Here is a 17,160-nt window from a genome sequence, read left to right as displayed (position 1 = left end):
TTGGCACAGTTCTTTACACTGTTTTTGTTTAAACCTTGAATTTTTATATTGATGTTGATCATCACTTTATTTATTTGCATTACCATAGTTTGACACCCAATAGCCGATGTATTTTTCGTGCTGGGGTGTCGTTAAACATTCATTCATTCATTCATTCATTCCGACATCACCCACATTCAGCTACGCTTCGTGACACTCCGTCGCCATAATTACAAAGCTCAGCGACCTATTTCGAGACGTAGATCACGTGATCGCCCACTGAGCTATTCCGCCTAGTAGACTGAATGGCCACACCAATGTTTAAAATATGACTGGCAGCCCCTTTCCTCTTAACCTCCCATGGGCTTAATGAATATTGTTTAAGAATTATTATTAATATTAGACCAGCTCATCTAAATTTGCGCCGAAAATATATTATATTAATAATTTATATAGGATAGTAATGTTGATAAGTTTCTTTAAGGGCGCAGCCAAACTTTTTTAACCCCAATTTCCCCCTTTTTATACTTTTGACGTTAATTTTCAAAATTTCCCCTATTTGTTAGGTTATCCCTGTCCCGAGTCAGACTCCCGATCCTATCGGAGGCCGGACTCGGGATAGGCGTGTTCGAAACCTTAGTGGTATATGGACACGTTAAACAAGTTACTAAGCTAAGCTAAGCTCAGTGGGCGATCATGTGACGCAACGTCACGATACAGGTCGGCGAACTTAGAATTCTGCTGTCCGGAGTTTGCCGAAGCGTAGCTGAATGTGGGTGCTGTCGGATGTCCGTCTAGCTCTTTTACAGTCAGAGTACTCGGGCTACCTCCCAATAAACGTTTTTTTTTAATGTCCTTTTTAGTTTTAATTGTGTCCTTTTTTGTCCCATCAACTCGCCATGAGTCCCGCTGCGCAACCGTAACCTAGGACAGGTAACCTCATGTTTGGGCTCGTTGGACTTTAAAATTTTGCACCGGCACTCAAAATGTTATGTGTATTTTTTTGTAAACAGTCCAACACACTTTAATTTGAAATCATATCACCTTAAAACCTTTTCGGCCGAGCACTCTAATTTATTTTTTGGTTTTAATTTTTTTTTTGGTAACAGACATGAGCAGGTTATGTCAGCTGATTTTGGCCTAGGTTTCAGTACCTACTTCTAAATTTTTATTGCAAATTCTACCTACCTCAAACTCTCCCCCCACCCCCTCCTGGCTCGGACTTAGTCACTGGCGAAAGTTAGAGATTAAGCCCGTGAATCCCGTAGCATATACGCACGTAAAACGTTTCCAGTCCAGTGTCCTTTTTTTTAATCTAGGTAAATGCGACCCTGTGTTGCTGTGTTCCTATTCTTTTAACTGCGCCTCCATCTTACGACCCCCCCCCCCCCCCAACCCCATGTTGAGTGAGGTTGATTAACTGTTTAAATACACCCATTATACATGTTAGATCGAGTTTTCTCCAACCATATATCCTGTTTAATATGTGAATATAAAGAGAATAGCACTAGAGGACATTTGGTGTATAGATACATGTATATGAGGCTGTTGTGTACAGTTTGTGTTCGTATTTTCAGATGTACGTATCGCAGATATAGCGGCTAAAGATCTATACAATGTAGCCAAGGCCGGATTTCTCGAGAAGCGCAGAAAGAAAGGTGCATTCCACATAACTGTACAATACAAATTATCTTCATTGTTTGCTTTTCTTTTTTTCTCTTCTGTTTTTTCTTCTTCTTCTTCTCTTTTTTTTTGTCAGTTTCGGTTTTTTAATGATTATTTGAGGATTTGTTTATTGTTTCAGTTTAGTTTAGTTTTTGTTCTTTCTATGTTTGTTGGGTTTTGGGGGGGGGGGTTTGTGAGTCGTTTTTGTGGTTTTATTGTTATTATTATTATTTTTTTTTTATAACTTTCATATTAGTTCGTCCTGCCTATTTCTTTCTTGATAGACCATCGAAAGATTTGCATGTATCCAGTGGTCCAACACACACACACACACACACACACACACACACATATATTTTTATTTATTTATTTCTAACTTACATGCCAGTTTTTTGTTTGTCTGGATTATCCATCCATCCATCCATCCATCCATTCATTCATTCATTCATTCATTCATCCATCTATCTACTTATTTATTTCTGGATGTTTCTTACAGAACTTCGACTTAGGAGCAGTTATCAGAGACGGTACTGTATCATAGAGTATGGCGTGTTCTACTACTACATCAACACAACAGACAAGAAACAAGCCGGCGCCTTCTCACTCGATGGTATGTGCTGTCATGTTTATTACCAGTCTGTCGGTGGACCCGTTTGGCTATTTGTCGTTCCAGCCAGTGTACCACAACTGGTATATCAAAGGCCCTGATTATTGTATGCTATACATGGCTTTGGCAGAGTGCTCCATTTGATAACATGCCCATCATTGAAGTGTTTGCCAAGCTATTAATGAACATTTGTTGCTTTGGTTTGCTCAGTTACATGACATTCGAGAAGAGACAACGAGAGCTTCTCAGGTTCTAAGACAGGCGCGAGTGCAAAAGGGGGTGGGGCCTGCGTGTTGAAACCCCCATGGTCTCTCTACACAGATGTCATCTACCATTGAAACCCATGTTAAATTGCCCAACTTCAAATGAAGACTGCCAATAGAACGGGTTCTCGTTGGCACTAACAACATACACCATTGTGAACATACATTATATAAGCATTTATTTTCACTCCAAAATTGAGAACATTTCCGTCTCAGTCTTTTGCTATATGACCGCATCTGGCTGTAGTACCGGTCCGAACAGGTGGTTCATTAACCGATTCACTCCGGCTGTCTCATGCGCTATACACCCATGCCCCCAAAGGTCAATGCACACTATTACAAAAGAACATGGGCAAAATACAGCCATTAGGCTTACCACTAAACATACATATTGTTTTAATTCTTCACCACTTCCTAGAAGTGAATATGTGAACCATGCCACAATTAGGAACTATAGTGGACCGTGATCAATGAACTCTCACCCAGAAGTGATCTATGTAGTGAGACCTATGCTCCAAGCAAATTGACTTTTCTTTTTATGTATTTTCCGGCGGAGCATGACTTGACCCCTTAAATATTTCGCAAGCCAGTCTAGATCTCCCCCACCCCCTGCACAATTTCCTGAAAGGTCATATTAACTAGATACCTCTGTTTTAAATTCGTCTTGCAATAGTGCTTTCATTGTTCATTAAACGATATATCAATAGTGGGTAAATACATAGCAGTGTTCCCTTCTCCACCTTCCCATTCTTCAGATATAACATCTGATCCGTCTTTCTCATTTTGTCAGGTTACAAATTCCATAAGGCGCCCTATTTGCCGACAGATGCTAACAAAGGTGAAGTTAGCTTTGAACTCACAGGTGCAAACAGAAGAACATATCAGGTAGGGTTGTCCATTGCGTAGACGAAGAATTAGACAATTTTGAACTTATCTGTTAATCAGTTATTAATCAAAAATGTAAGTAAAAAGACGCGACGCCAAAAATTATGTGAGAGTGAACTAAAGGAGTATAACAGAGAAATAGAAAGACATCACGTTGGAAGAAATAGAAAAATCGTTTTTCTCTTGGAAAGAAAAACTTTGAGGGCAGTTTACGAGCATAGACGGTGGACACCTTTTCAAGTAAAAGAAAAAGCAGATACAATTTTGTCTTAGCTTTTGGCGTCGCATTTTTGTACTTACAATTTTGAATCTGTTGCTATTTTAACAATAGTTGATCTATGGGCCTACAAGTTTCACTGAAGGTAGCAAATATCCATATAGTAATGAGTGTGGAATATTAAAATTACTTTCCCCATAAGTGTTTTAGACAATTCCATATTCATAAGATTGATATAAAATAAAGAAAATAATTCCAAAAGTGTTATTATGTGTTGGCAACTCAAATATGTTTGATTCCGGGGCCTGTTGTTGTGCTCAGAAAGCTGGAAATCTAGTGTCGTATTTAAACATCTGAAATTCTCTGGGAAGCAATCTCCCGAACCCTTCCTTAACAGGTTCTGGCCTTTCAGGCCCACAAATATCCAGCACTTGTTTCTCCCCCCACCCCCCCCCCCCCCCCCACCCCCCAAACCCAATTGTAATTTACAAGGGCGGACCCAGGAAATACTTTATGAAGGGTGTGACGGAGACAGCCGTCTGCACATTAACTTTTGACCGGGGTCTGAAACAACTGGAGTAGCACTTTAATGTTCGAAAGCCAGTACATGGAGTAATTAACCCAAGAAGGTTCCCCTATTAGTTAGATGGTATCTGTATTATTGGTAGTTGTAGAGAATTAGTGTGGCCATTATTTCGCCACTCGTCCATAAATGACAGGACTGCCAAAGATGGGACCCAGCTGCCAAAAACCAAAATAGGGGATATAAGCTGGGAGTTCTTTCTGTATAGGGACTTGGGTGGTAACCACGTACAGAGAGGCAGTGGAAACGCTGTCAGCTGAGGGAATAGTCCAGTTGACATAGGTAACTATGTTATACTGCTCTATGGTAACTGAAAGGTATTTTGTTGTGGCATTCAAGTATTATAATTATGTGGATTCTTGTTTTGTTTAGTGTGGGAAGGACAGCTGGTAATCTAAGTCAGACCGACTAAAGTAAACTGTAGGCGTCGCTTACCCAAACTATATAGAGAGGTTTATAATATTTATAACTGGTAATGCTAGTCCCATGACTTGGTAAACTATAGGTTATTTGAATATTATTAGTGTGGGAAGGACAGCTGTTAATCCAAGTCAGAACAACTAAAGTAAAATGTAGGCTTCTCTTACCCAGAAGTTACGAATAGTTATAATGTCTGTAACTGGTATTCCAAATATCATGACCTGGTAAATTGCAGGTCCTCTGAATATTAGATGTAGAGAAGACTGAGGATAATAATTAATTATTCTAAGGTTGAGTGATGTTTTAACTGTGAGGGGTAACTATAACCCTAATTGCCAAGTGATTACGTTTACGTGTGGTGCTCAGCCTAGAGGTGGTATGACACCGGTTGTAACAGGCCATGTAAGTGCTGTAACACTTACCTGGTATTATAAAATACATATTTAAAACTAAACTTGTGTTGTTGTATTTCTAGTGAATTTAACGTTGGCTAAGAGTAAATACATATATATATATATGCGATCTTGTTCCCTGAATACCCCTAGAGCCAGCCACTCGGGTAGAAAGCTACCCAATACAGGGAAATTTATATGTATATGTTGGGATATTTGGAGAAATACTGTTACACCCATTGCGGGGTTTTGATTCTGTTGCCGGGGAACTAAGTGGTGGGAGCAGTTGCAGGTAACGGCGTTAGAAGCTCCGTGACAAAGGGGATCACGGGTAAAAGGCTCATGGACCAAACTCGCTAAAAAGGGTACTTCATTGAAAATTGTATGTAAATATATTGTTCGAAAAGTGGGCTCAATTATTATAATTCTCTTAGGGGAGCAAATTTCCCTGGTTCTTTCCCTAACATCCGCCCTTGATTTATGAGTAATAGTTGAGTCTAACATTAATATATGTATGTTCAAACAGTGGGCTCAATTATTATCTTAGGGTAGCAAATCCCCCTGGTTCTTTATCTAGGATCCGCCCTTGATTTATGTGCACTATTTGAGTCTAACAGTATTTGTAATATCTAACGTGTGGTCTTGTTTTGGCCAGTTCCTCGCCGAGTCCAAGACGGACATGGATGAATGGCGGGTTGCCGTGGAGAAGTTCAGTGGTCTGAACAGCAAGAGCAAATCAACCGGAAATGAACCGGCGCCCAGGCCAGACCAGCCGATTGGCGTGCCAGACAGTGGTATATACTACGAAGACGTTCAGTTGCATGGTGCATGTTTTTCACTTTGCTTTTGGTTTGGTTTCTTCTTGTTCGTGGTTTTGTTTGGGGGAGGGGGTTGTGGAGGGTTTTTTGTTTTGTTTTAGGTTTTTATTATTTTTGAAAATTATATTTATTTATTTATTTTATTCATTATTAATCAATCAATATATCTACTTGTATTTTTCTATCTGTCCATCCATCCATCCATCCGTCCATGCATGCATGCATGCATCCATCCATCCATCCATCCATCCATCCATCTATCGAGCCATCCATCGATATATATATGTATATGTATGTATGTATGTATGTATGTATGTATGTATATGTCTGTATGTATATGTCTGTATGTATATGTCTGTATGTATGTATGTATTTATGTATATATGTATGTATGTGTATGTATGTATGTGTATGTATGTATGTGTGTGTATATGTATGTATGTATATGTATGTATGTATGTATATGTGTATGTGTGTATGTATGTATGCATGTATGTATGTATATCCATCTATCTATTTATTCATTTTGTTGTTGTGAATTCGCGACCCTAGAATTGTTGGGTTTCAAACTGACGTTTTGTTTCACAATGAGTTATCAACTATGTGGCTTGAACCAATACATTGCGAACAATAAATAGACATTTTATTTGAATCTATGTAATTCCAAGCTTAAGTCAATCTTAGCAATAAACTGATTAACCACAATTACAAGGTTTTATATTCGATCTACATAGCCAATAACGTAGGTATTTTAGTCAATAATGTGGGGGGTTTTCAGGATTTAGGTTACCGGTATTCAGTATTAACATATTGATGACTACATTTAATATTACAAAAGATTGCTAAAATTGTATAAATATAGTGTATCCTTGTAATAATCGCAATATCAGCTATAATCACAGTTACAAGATTCTATCTACGATCTGCATATCCTATAAATTGGCTAGTTCAGTCAATAATATCTTGTTTAAGGATTTCGGTTATTCAAAATGATCATAGCAATTACTACACTTAATATTATCATCCTACAGTTAAAAACTTTTGTTTTGTTTAACGAAACCACTAGAGCACATTGATTTATTAATCATCGTCTATTGGATGTCAAGCATTTGGTAATTTTGACATAGTCATAGAGGAAAACCACCACATTTTTCCATTAGTAGCAAGTGATCTTTTATGTGCACCATCCACATTTGTCGTCATCATCATTAATAAGGTCATTAAAATATGTATTATATTCAACATCATCATGGTCATCAATTTAGCAGGACTGATGGAACGGCATCTGTAGAGTGGGGCATAGTAAATATATAGAGAGGTTATTACCAAAGTGTTTTTCGATATTGTCAATATCATTTATTAGGAATAAAAATTGCATTATGCGATACTTTGGCGAGCATAATACCGGTACATTATTTTTATTCATAATATATGATATTAACAATATCGACACACGAGGGTAATAATCTCTTTATCATATAATCGCAAGCTTAATACAACGTTTTTTGTAAACTATATACGCAACTTTAATTCCTATCAGCCATCACCCGTTATTAATTTATAACTAATTTGCAAAGTTATCAAATTCTTAAGGTATGTGATCTGAAAAAAAATATCACATACTTTGATTGCACTGAACATGTAAGATATATGAAGAGGGTGCCAACGGAAAAGGGCACATGAAAAAAGGTGGGGGCACTTTAATATTTTTAGGGGGTGGGGCAGGTCCTCTGGTCACTTCTCCCTTGAATTCGCGTCAGCCATAATATATATATATATATACACACAGTGAAACCCCTCAAAACCGGACAGCCAAGGGGCCAAGGAAAAAGTCCGGTTTTGAGGGGTATCCGGTTTACAGAGGTTTCAGTATTGAGGTAAACCGTTTGTTGGTTGGTGTTCTCTACTGATATAGTAACTAATAAAACTGCCCAAAAAAAACCAGGTACACTTTCGAACATTCGAATTATTTTAAGTTTATCAACAAGCGTTAATTCAACATGGCGGCGTTTCGCTGGACGTTCCGACATGTCCAAAGTAAATACTAAAATGAAAGACTGTTGACAAATTTTCCGCCAAACCAAGCCAAACCATTTTATTCTTTGTTACTCTTTTATTTTGTAAAATAAACTTTGCAAAGATAAAAAACAAAACAACATAAAAAAGGGTTCAAACAGTTGGAAAAATTAATTAAATTCCTAGTTGCTTTGCCGTTCATTGCGCTAATCGTGAGAGGGACATGTAGGCTATGAAAAGGAGCTCAATCAAATTTGTAAGTTAATCTAACTTTGTAACAATCGAGCTCAGAATAAAGGGAGTACATGTGTTTCCTCCAGTTAGTTAAACATCAAAGCTGTTAATTAATCCCTTAATTATATATATATATATATATATATATATATATATATATATATATATATATATATATATATATATATATATATATATATTTGCAGAAGAGCTTCCGTACGAATTTGAAGACGAAAACAGCAGCGAGTTCGACAAGGAAACCCAGTCGGATGACAGCGCGAGTTACGAAGTCCCACACACCCAGCGAAAGACGGTCGGCAAACAAGACTCAAACGACGAGACGTCACGGACCGACCAGCAGGCTCCTCCCAATCACCATGACAACCACCAGGACAGGAATGCTTCTCCTTCTACGCCGAACTCTACTTGTCGCTCACCTCCTTCAGATCAAGATCGTCATCCGCCACGAAACCCAGTCCATCCCCCTCCACCACCAAGACAACAACAACAACGACGTCAGCAACAACATAGACAACAACAACAACAAAGACCGGCTCCAGGCAGTACAGCTACAGTACCGGCAGCAAAGCCTAGAGAAAAGATGCACCCTTCGGTTCCTGCTCCAAAGCCTCCAACAAAATCGGCCCCGAAGACGAAAGCCCCACCTCCCATAGCCCCGAAGTATGGACGGCAACCGCCGAACACCAACGTCAACGGTCGGCACGAGTCGGATATTTACGATGACGTGGATAATCGGGTTGCACCTGATTCTTATACGGAAGATAATTATGAAGATGTTCGTACTGCGAATCCAAACGAACAAGCCAAGAATAATTTTGAACAGTATTCCGAAGAACAATTTTGTACGGCTGCTGAAAAAGAGGCACCCATAGGCCGCTACCCGCAAGAGCATACACCACTCGCAGAAAGCCAGTCTAGTTTATACGCGAACGCAGATTCCGATTTGCACTAACAAATGTGAGGCACCCAGTATAATTTATGACAAACTGATTCAAACAGTAACTGTGTCCGTCATAATGACATATTCTTAAAGGCACCGTCCTAAGTTAGTTGCCACTGTTAAGACGTTGCCGACTAACTGAGATTTTTAATGACCAACATTGCACATTAAAGGAAGGGACAATTAAGGCATTTGGCCTGGTATGCATATTCAACGATATATAATGCACATTATTGCTTAATATGAACAAATATAAACGTATATTTAATTAATAAAACGGTTAAGTGTGACGGCTAGTATATATAACTGGCGCAAACATTTTGTACCATTCCAGTGAATACGCCCTCTGGCAAGCCAGTGGTTACATAATACTTAACGTGTCACGTCAGGAATTAGTCTTAGAACTGAAGAAACAAAACATACCTGATTTTTGCGGATGCATCGCAATGTTCTGTAATAATAGCCATCCCAGTAAGCCAGCAATAAGTATATATTGTTTTTCAATAATAAACCATCTTTGTCAAAGTGTCAAAATAACTGTATTATATATTGTCCCTACATTAACCCACGTACTGAAATGATAATCGGAGTGGGTTTGTTTTAGTTAATTGGTATGTTGTCTCCGTGGCCTGTACTTGTAGTTCCTGATTGGCAGGTGTATATTTTGAACGGCCACCAAGTCGAGGTGTCTAGACACAAAAACATACGTGCACGTTTTATAAAGATAACAAGGTATTGTGGGGTAGCCGCACGGCTATCCCTAAAATGATAATGGACATTACCGTCCTGCTTTATTACAGCAAATAATTCTATGAAACCCTTGATTAAGTCCCAAAGAAAAGAAAATTACCACTTGTGTATCATGAGTGATCGTTTTTACTCTAACGTACCCTACCAATAGGCCTAATTATATGCATTTTTTCTTTGGATTTTTTAAGAGAGAAAAATACTATAACCCCATTTCGTTCTATTAATGCAAATTGAAATAAAATAGTTTACTGTATTATCAAGTCAGGTATGTTGTTTTACAAGTTAGGTTGATAAAAGCGAAGGGTCTTGTCGTAAATGACTGCCTTTGTTTAAACACTGTGCATACTGGAGTTGGTCGGAGCTGACGTCACTTCGCCCCAAGCTAGAATTCCTGACGCACCGGAAACAAAACAAAATGGCTATCCCCAGTAAGCAGGAATAATCACGTTTTTTTGTGAACTCTAACGTTACGCGTTTTTTTCATTTATTGAAGTGTCAGTATGTGTTGGTCGTCTGGGTACGCATCTTTCCAACACATCAGGCTCATATTTGAGTTGACCCTCCCTTTAAATACATTTTGTTGCACAGAATGCCAGTGGATGTTCGTTAAATGTGTTTCAGATCGTCCTTGTGTTGGACTAGGTCAAACCTCATTTTATTTCCTAATAAATATTTCTTTTAAAGTACATGCACGAAATTATTAGGAGATTAAAACATCAGAACGACAATTGAAGATAGAGACACTGATATTGTCGACAAGAAGCTATGTTTAGTATGTCATTTTATTCGTTAAAAGATTTTATAGGTTGGAAACATCTTGCAATGGAGGCAAACGCAGGGTAGTCTTTTTAATGAGAAATATCATTTGAAACAATCGTGAAAGTCAGTGTGGTTCAAATATGAGAGCTTTGATCACTGTCCCCGCTCAGATAAACTCTTCTGTTTCGTTTTTGTTCTCTCTCTCTCTCTCTCTCTCTCTCTCTCTCTCTCTCTCTCTCTCTCTCTCTCTCTCTCTCTCTCTCTCTCTCTCTCTCTCTCTCTGTCTGCCCCCTCCCCCCCCCCTCTCTCTCTCTCTCTCTCTCTCTCTCTCTCTCTCTCTCTCTCTCTCTTATTTATTATTATTATTATTTTAAAATATATTTAAATTAAATTGGTAATTTTTAGTATTTTAGCAAAGTTTGCTTTTTTATGCAGAACATATTGATACTACATGAAAAAAATGCAGACAGGGGATATAAATGAAAAACAACAACAACAACAACAAAACCGCAGTCATGTGCAAGGTTTGCCAAGAGTAGCGGTACAAAATACCACATGAATTGTCAGATAGACCACTGCCGCACACCGCTCGCTATAGGCAAAATGCGATTAAAAGGATGAATCACACTGGTGTATATAAGTATCCTTACGTATTATTATTATTATTTTATTTTTGTATTATTATTTTTATTTATTTATTATTATTATTATTGTTATTATTATTTTTATTTTTTTTTGTCATTAGACCAATATTATTTCACACGTATTACAACATATGCCATAAATTAATATACATGTAGATCTGCGATAATTCAAATTTTTTTGTAAACTCTGCGTAATGTAAATAAATATAGCTTTTTATGCCAAAGTTATTTTGTTATGTATGCAGGCATTTTATGCCACTTTGTTTATTAATGAGTCAAACATTTCAGAATTTCCAGCCATGTTTGCTAGAGTACAGACACGTGATGACAGGACGTCTACAGGCTGGTAGGTACTGGGTTCGGACCCCAGTCGAGTTTAATCCAGATACCGACTCCAAACCCTGGCTCAATGGGTAGGTGTAAACCGCTTGCACCGACCAGTGATCCATAACTGGTTCAACAAAGGCCATGGTTTGTGCTATCCCGCCTGTTGGAAGCGAAAATAAAAGATCCCTTGCTGCCTGTCGTAAAAGAGTAGCCTATGTGGCGACAGCGGGTTTCCTTTAAAAACAGTGTCAGAATGACCATATGTTTGACGTCCAATAGCCGATGATAAAATAAAAAAATCAATGTGCTCTAGTGACGTCGTTAAATAAAACAAACTTTACTTTTTTTTATTACAGGACAATTTCATACAACCCTTCATGAAATAGCGAATCGTCGCAGTGGACCCATTCTCTGATTACCCCCCCCCCCCCGTTCCAAGTCTAGTAGTGTTGGTATAAAGTGCTCCCACTAGGTACTACCAGTAAGAGCACTTTATACCAACACTACTTCATATGGCTCCAAATGTAACAGAAAAGTCAACCTCCACCTAAGAGATTCGAACCTCAGAATCTCAGTACGATACGAGAGTACAGCGCTCTACCAACTGAGCTAATAGGGAAACTTTAGTATTCATTTCAACTTATTTTAGTGCTTGTATCTAATTGAGGTTCAAACACGCTGTCCTGGGCACACACCTCAGCTATCTGGGCTGTCTAGGAGAGTGGGTTAGTTAGTGGTTACTGAGAGAGAAGAGGGTGTAGTGGTCTTACACATACCCACCCAGTCTTTAAAACTCGCTCTGGGTGGGAGCCGGTACCGGGCTGCGAACCCTGTACCTACCAACCTTATGTCCGATGGCAAAACCACGACACCACCGAGGCCGGCAATAGGGAAAGTGCCAGTTGGAGCACTGTATACCAACACTACTACACAAGCAATGCACTACGACCTGTATATCAATGGTTTCCTTGTAAGAGTAGGGGTCAGAAATACTAAGGGTTTGAAAAAAGAAAGAAAAAAGTTTGTTTTATTTAACGACGCCACTAAAACACATTGATTTTTTATCTTATCATCGGTTATTGGACGTCAAAGATATGATCATTCTGACACTGTTTTTCAGAGGAAACCCGCTGAATGACACGTCATGAACTTGCAGATAATTGTGAGCACTGAAATAGCAGTCGAGGGCGGGAAGTTGCCCAGTGGTAAAGCGCTCACTTGATGCGCGGTCGGTCCGGGATCGATCCCCGTCGGTGGGCCCATTGGGCTATTTCTCGCTCTAGCCAGGGCACCACGACTGGTATATTAAAGACCGTGGTACGTGCTATCCTGCCTGTGGGAAGGTGCATATAAAAGGTTAGCGACCTTATAGAGACTTTATGGAAAACAGACTTGGATGGAATGAAAAAAAAAAGTTTTGTTTAACGACAACACTAGAGCACATTTATTAATTAATCATCTGCTATTTCCTTTTTAAGACTGTCAAAATTACCAAATCTTTGACATCCAATAGCCGATGATTAATAAATCAATGTGCTCTAATGGTGTCGTTAAACAAAACAAACTTTATTTATTTATTAATCATTAATTTAAACAAAGCTCTGACGCACCTCGCAAAACATTCAAGGGCGTAGCGTGGTATGAATGTGGATAGGGGATGGGGGTCGAATTTTCATTCAGCGAAGCCTTTTGTATACCTTGGTCACCTACATGAATAGACTAATATTGCACTAAAATTGTTGTAGCCTCAGCATGGTGGGTAGGTGGTGGGTGTGTGGTAATGTAATCCGACCCCCCCCCCCTCCACAGTGTACGCCCCTGTCACAGTGACAATTTCGCTTCTAAAACATATAAGTACTTCTAGATATTGCACTCCCAGATGTATTGTGTATCGTGCGTGAATATCCCACTTTCAACTTATTTTCATTATATTTACGCCACTAATAAATTTTAGTGGTGCTTTGGGAATGTATTTCGTGAGCAGTATTCTAAAGCATTATTATGATCGTTGTTGACAGTCATCAGTTTAAATGTAAATATTTCATGAACTTCAACAACGATTTGTACTGGAGAGATTGAATTCTATCCGCGTTAAAGTGATTAACCTTGACTTAACTTACGAGTTACAGAGTGGAATACACTGAACTATAACTATAGCATTATATCTAACGTCATATTAATTCCCTCGATAACATTGACTGCAAATATAAAACTGATATCGTTTCAGAACACTGATGTCTTCCAAAGCGCGCGCTTGTGTGTGTGTGTGTGTGGACCCCTGATACCCCCCCCCCCCCCCCCCCATTAAAGCTATTTATTATTCAATATACCTTTCTGGGCGGATGATTCGACCTCTTATAAACTTCGTTTGACACAGTCTAGGCCCCCCGTGTCAATTACTGCACACACGCCTGCTTTCATTAACACTGTGTTGTATTAAGATGGCATTCCATGCAATAAAAAAAACCCCAAAACGGTCAAATAGATGACTCCGTGACGTAAAAGCTAACCTGAAATTAACTTGTCTTTGACACACAAGAGCCGTAGATATGTTTTCGTTTGAAAAAAACTAAACATTTAAATTTATTTTAAAACTGGATTTTTTCAGGATATGTAAGAAATAGAATACAACATTCGTGTCCGTTAGACACCATTTATCTTACAACTCGTTGTTTAACGAGCGTACGATAAATGGTATTTCTGTCTAAGAGAGTGATTATAAGGGACCATCTCAAAATTCATATGATGCCAAAAAAGACGAAATGGTTTCGTCTGGGACGGGGGGGGGGGGGGGGGTGGAGGGGATAATAATTTTGCACTTGCCATTTCGTCTTTGAAATTTAAGTTGGCATCAAGATTAAAAACCTTCAGAAATGATCGTTTTCCAAGAACAGCAGAAAAACTAAGCCGGCATTCCTCAGGAACAGGAACTCGGTGTTCTGTGTGTGTGCCGGGTACCATCCAGCCAATCAGACAATTACACCACCTCCCCTGACAGCCAATTAGATCTCGCGATACAAATATACATAGCATTTACTAACCAGTCCCACTTACCAGTGAGTAACATTTCTTCATCAAATTTGTTTTCGAATCTGCACGTCTTCATCCACCATTACAGCTATCTGTAGACACTAGTTTTGTAAAAACACGATAGAGAGCATGCCTGTTCCGTATCGAATATGACACATCAGGCCTTTGTGAATAATTTCATGCTAAATGAACAAACCTTGCTTTATATGTTTACTTTTAATTAACCTAATTTATATATAGTTTTGCGTATCATATTTGATACGGGCAGCGCTCTAGGGTTAAAATTGACAACTTTATGACAAATGAGGAAAACAAGAAACAAATACATGAAATAGAAACATTTTATTACTAGTATGCCCTACATGTATTCTGCATTTCTATATAAATACATAATGTACAAGTAGTGACGTTTTCATCTGAAATAAATGATGATGCCAAAACATAATCTTATTTAGTCTTTTTTTGGGGGGGAAGGGGGTCTCAAGAGAGACTAAACTGTTTCTTCTCTTTTGGCATCATATGAATTTTGAGATGGTCCCTAACCGCCCAGATTTCCGTCTAGCTCTCGAACGGCAGAGTTCTCTGACAACAACATCCTTCTACGACGAAGGCCAGATGACGAAACATGTGAAGTCTCTTGTACAGGGGCTAGAGTCCTGGTGCTACCTACCGAAGAAAAGTTAAAGGTTTTGTTTTGTTTAACGACACCACTAGAGCATATTAATTTATTAAACATCGCCTATAGGATTAGCTCGACTGTGAAACATTAGGTAAATTCCGACATATAGTCTTACTGATTGAGGAAGCCCGCTACATGTTTCCATCAGTAGCAAGGAATATTCTAGATGCATCATCTCACAGACAGGATAGCATATACCACGGCCTTTGATATATTGGTCGTGGTGCACTAGTTTCCTACAGACGAGTGACCCACAAGTCCGGGTACTTAACCAATGGACACGGTCTATACTACTACTACTAATAATAATAACTTTATTTAATGAGGGTGACAGGTTTAGTACAAGCTAATCTTCCGTCAGACCCTCAGGAATACATTAAAATATTGGTAAAACATTTTTTTTTTTTTTTAAATACATAATATACTTAGTATTATACTACTGCAATAAATGCATGCAAACGAATTGTCGGCTGGTGATATTCAATGTTGGGCTAGTAAATAACTACTATTGCCATACCTGACGGCTAGTGACATAAAAGGTCAAATATTACAGCTAAGTCTATTTTGTAAATATGAATATCCTGCCCACACCCCAACCCCCAATGTTAGTATTAGTGTTTTAAGCTGTATCTCCCTCATTATGTGATATATCTGATTATTACTATTACTTAGTAAAATTATATTAACTTAGGTAAAGTAGGACTAGTGAGTTTTTAATCGTCGTCAGTGAAAAAACAACAACATTAATCACTGATCTGATCGTTTGTGGATTTTATAAAAATTTTGGAAACCCTGAATTCTAACCTAGAAAGCTAAAACAAATTACAACTAATAATACATTTTAAATCTCTTATTAGTTGTGCAATATTAACATTATACACACTGGACATAACAACACCCCAAAAGCCCCCCCCCCCCACACACACACACAAAAACGCAACCACCCCCACCCCCCCCACCCCCCCCCAAAAAAAAACCCCCATAAAAACACCCACACAAAAACACCCAACAAAACACCAGCAAAAACACCCAACTATTCAGCCAAGTAAACTTTCATAAGATATTGTTCAGGTTGTGTTTGAAGCTCGCAACAGACGCGTGGTGTCTAATGTCAAGTGGAATTGTATTTCATATCTGTACACCTGCGTAACTGAAGGACGTTTTATATAGTTCAGTGGGAGGCCTTGGTAACTGAAGGATGTTTTATATAGTTCAGTGTGAGGCCTTGGTAACTGAAGGATGTTTTATACAGTTCAGTGTGAGGCCTTGGTAACTGAAGGATGTTTTATACAGTTCAGTGTCAGGCCTTGGTAACTGAAGGATGTTTTATATAGTTCAGTGGGAGGCCTTGGTAACTGAAGGATGTTTTATACAGTTCAGTGGGAGGCCTTGGTAACTGAAGGATGTTTTATACAGTTCAGTGTGAGGCCTTGGTAACTGAAGGATGTTTTATACAGTTCAGTGTGAGGCCTTGGTAACTGAAGGATGTTTTATATAGTTCAGTGTGAGGCCTTGGTAACTGAAGGACGTTTTATACAGTTCAGTGTGAGGCCTTGGTAACTGAAGGATGTTTTATACAGTTCAGTGGGAGGCCTTGGTAACTGAAGAATGTTTTATATAGTTCAGTGGGAGGCCTTGGTAACTGAAGGACGTTTTATATAGTTTAGTGGGAGGCCTTGGTAACTGAAGGACGTTTTATACAGTTCAGTGGGAGGCCTTGGTAACTGAAGAATGTTTTATATAGTTCAGTGGGAGGCCTTGGTAACTGAAGGATGTTTTATATAGTTCAGTGTGAGGCCTTGGTAACTGAAGGATGTTTTATATAGTTCAGTGTGAGGCCTTGGTAACTGAAGAACGTTTTATATAGTTCAGTGTGAGGCCTTGGTAACTGAAGGATGTTTTATATAGTTCAGTGTGAGGCCTTGGTAACT

At 38.7% G+C, this 17,160-nt stretch overlaps 1 protein-coding gene across 2 annotated transcripts in view; it reads left to right on the top strand.

Annotated features, from left to right (window-relative positions):
• LOC121385272 (SH3 domain-binding protein 2-like) overlaps positions 1-11,417 on the top strand; it is a 22,662-nt gene extending 11,245 nt beyond the window's left edge. The window contains exons 3-8 of one of the 2 annotated variants that reach the window (XM_041515878.1): positions 1,557-1,637; positions 2,141-2,254; positions 3,305-3,399; positions 5,667-5,835; positions 8,286-9,057; positions 10,985-11,417. In XM_041515878.1, the coding sequence (XP_041371812.1) occupies positions 1,557-1,637; positions 2,141-2,254; positions 3,305-3,399; positions 5,667-5,835; positions 8,286-9,052 (1,226 nt within the window). In that variant the 3' untranslated portion in view covers positions 9,053-9,057; positions 10,985-11,417. Of the gene's footprint in view, positions 1-1,556; positions 1,638-2,140; positions 2,255-3,304; positions 3,400-5,666; positions 5,836-8,285; positions 9,493-10,984 lie in introns of those variants that run through there. The other variant, XM_041515879.1, reaches the window with a different exon arrangement.
• The last annotated feature ends 5,743 nt before the right edge of the window (positions 11,418-17,160 follow it).

Source organism: Gigantopelta aegis, chromosome 11 (assembly GCF_016097555.1).
Source record: "Gigantopelta aegis isolate Gae_Host chromosome 11, Gae_host_genome, whole genome shotgun sequence".
NCBI classification, from domain to species: domain Eukaryota; kingdom Metazoa; phylum Mollusca; class Gastropoda; order Neomphalida; family Peltospiridae; genus Gigantopelta; species Gigantopelta aegis.
This window is presented reverse-complemented; position numbering and strand designations above follow the sequence as displayed.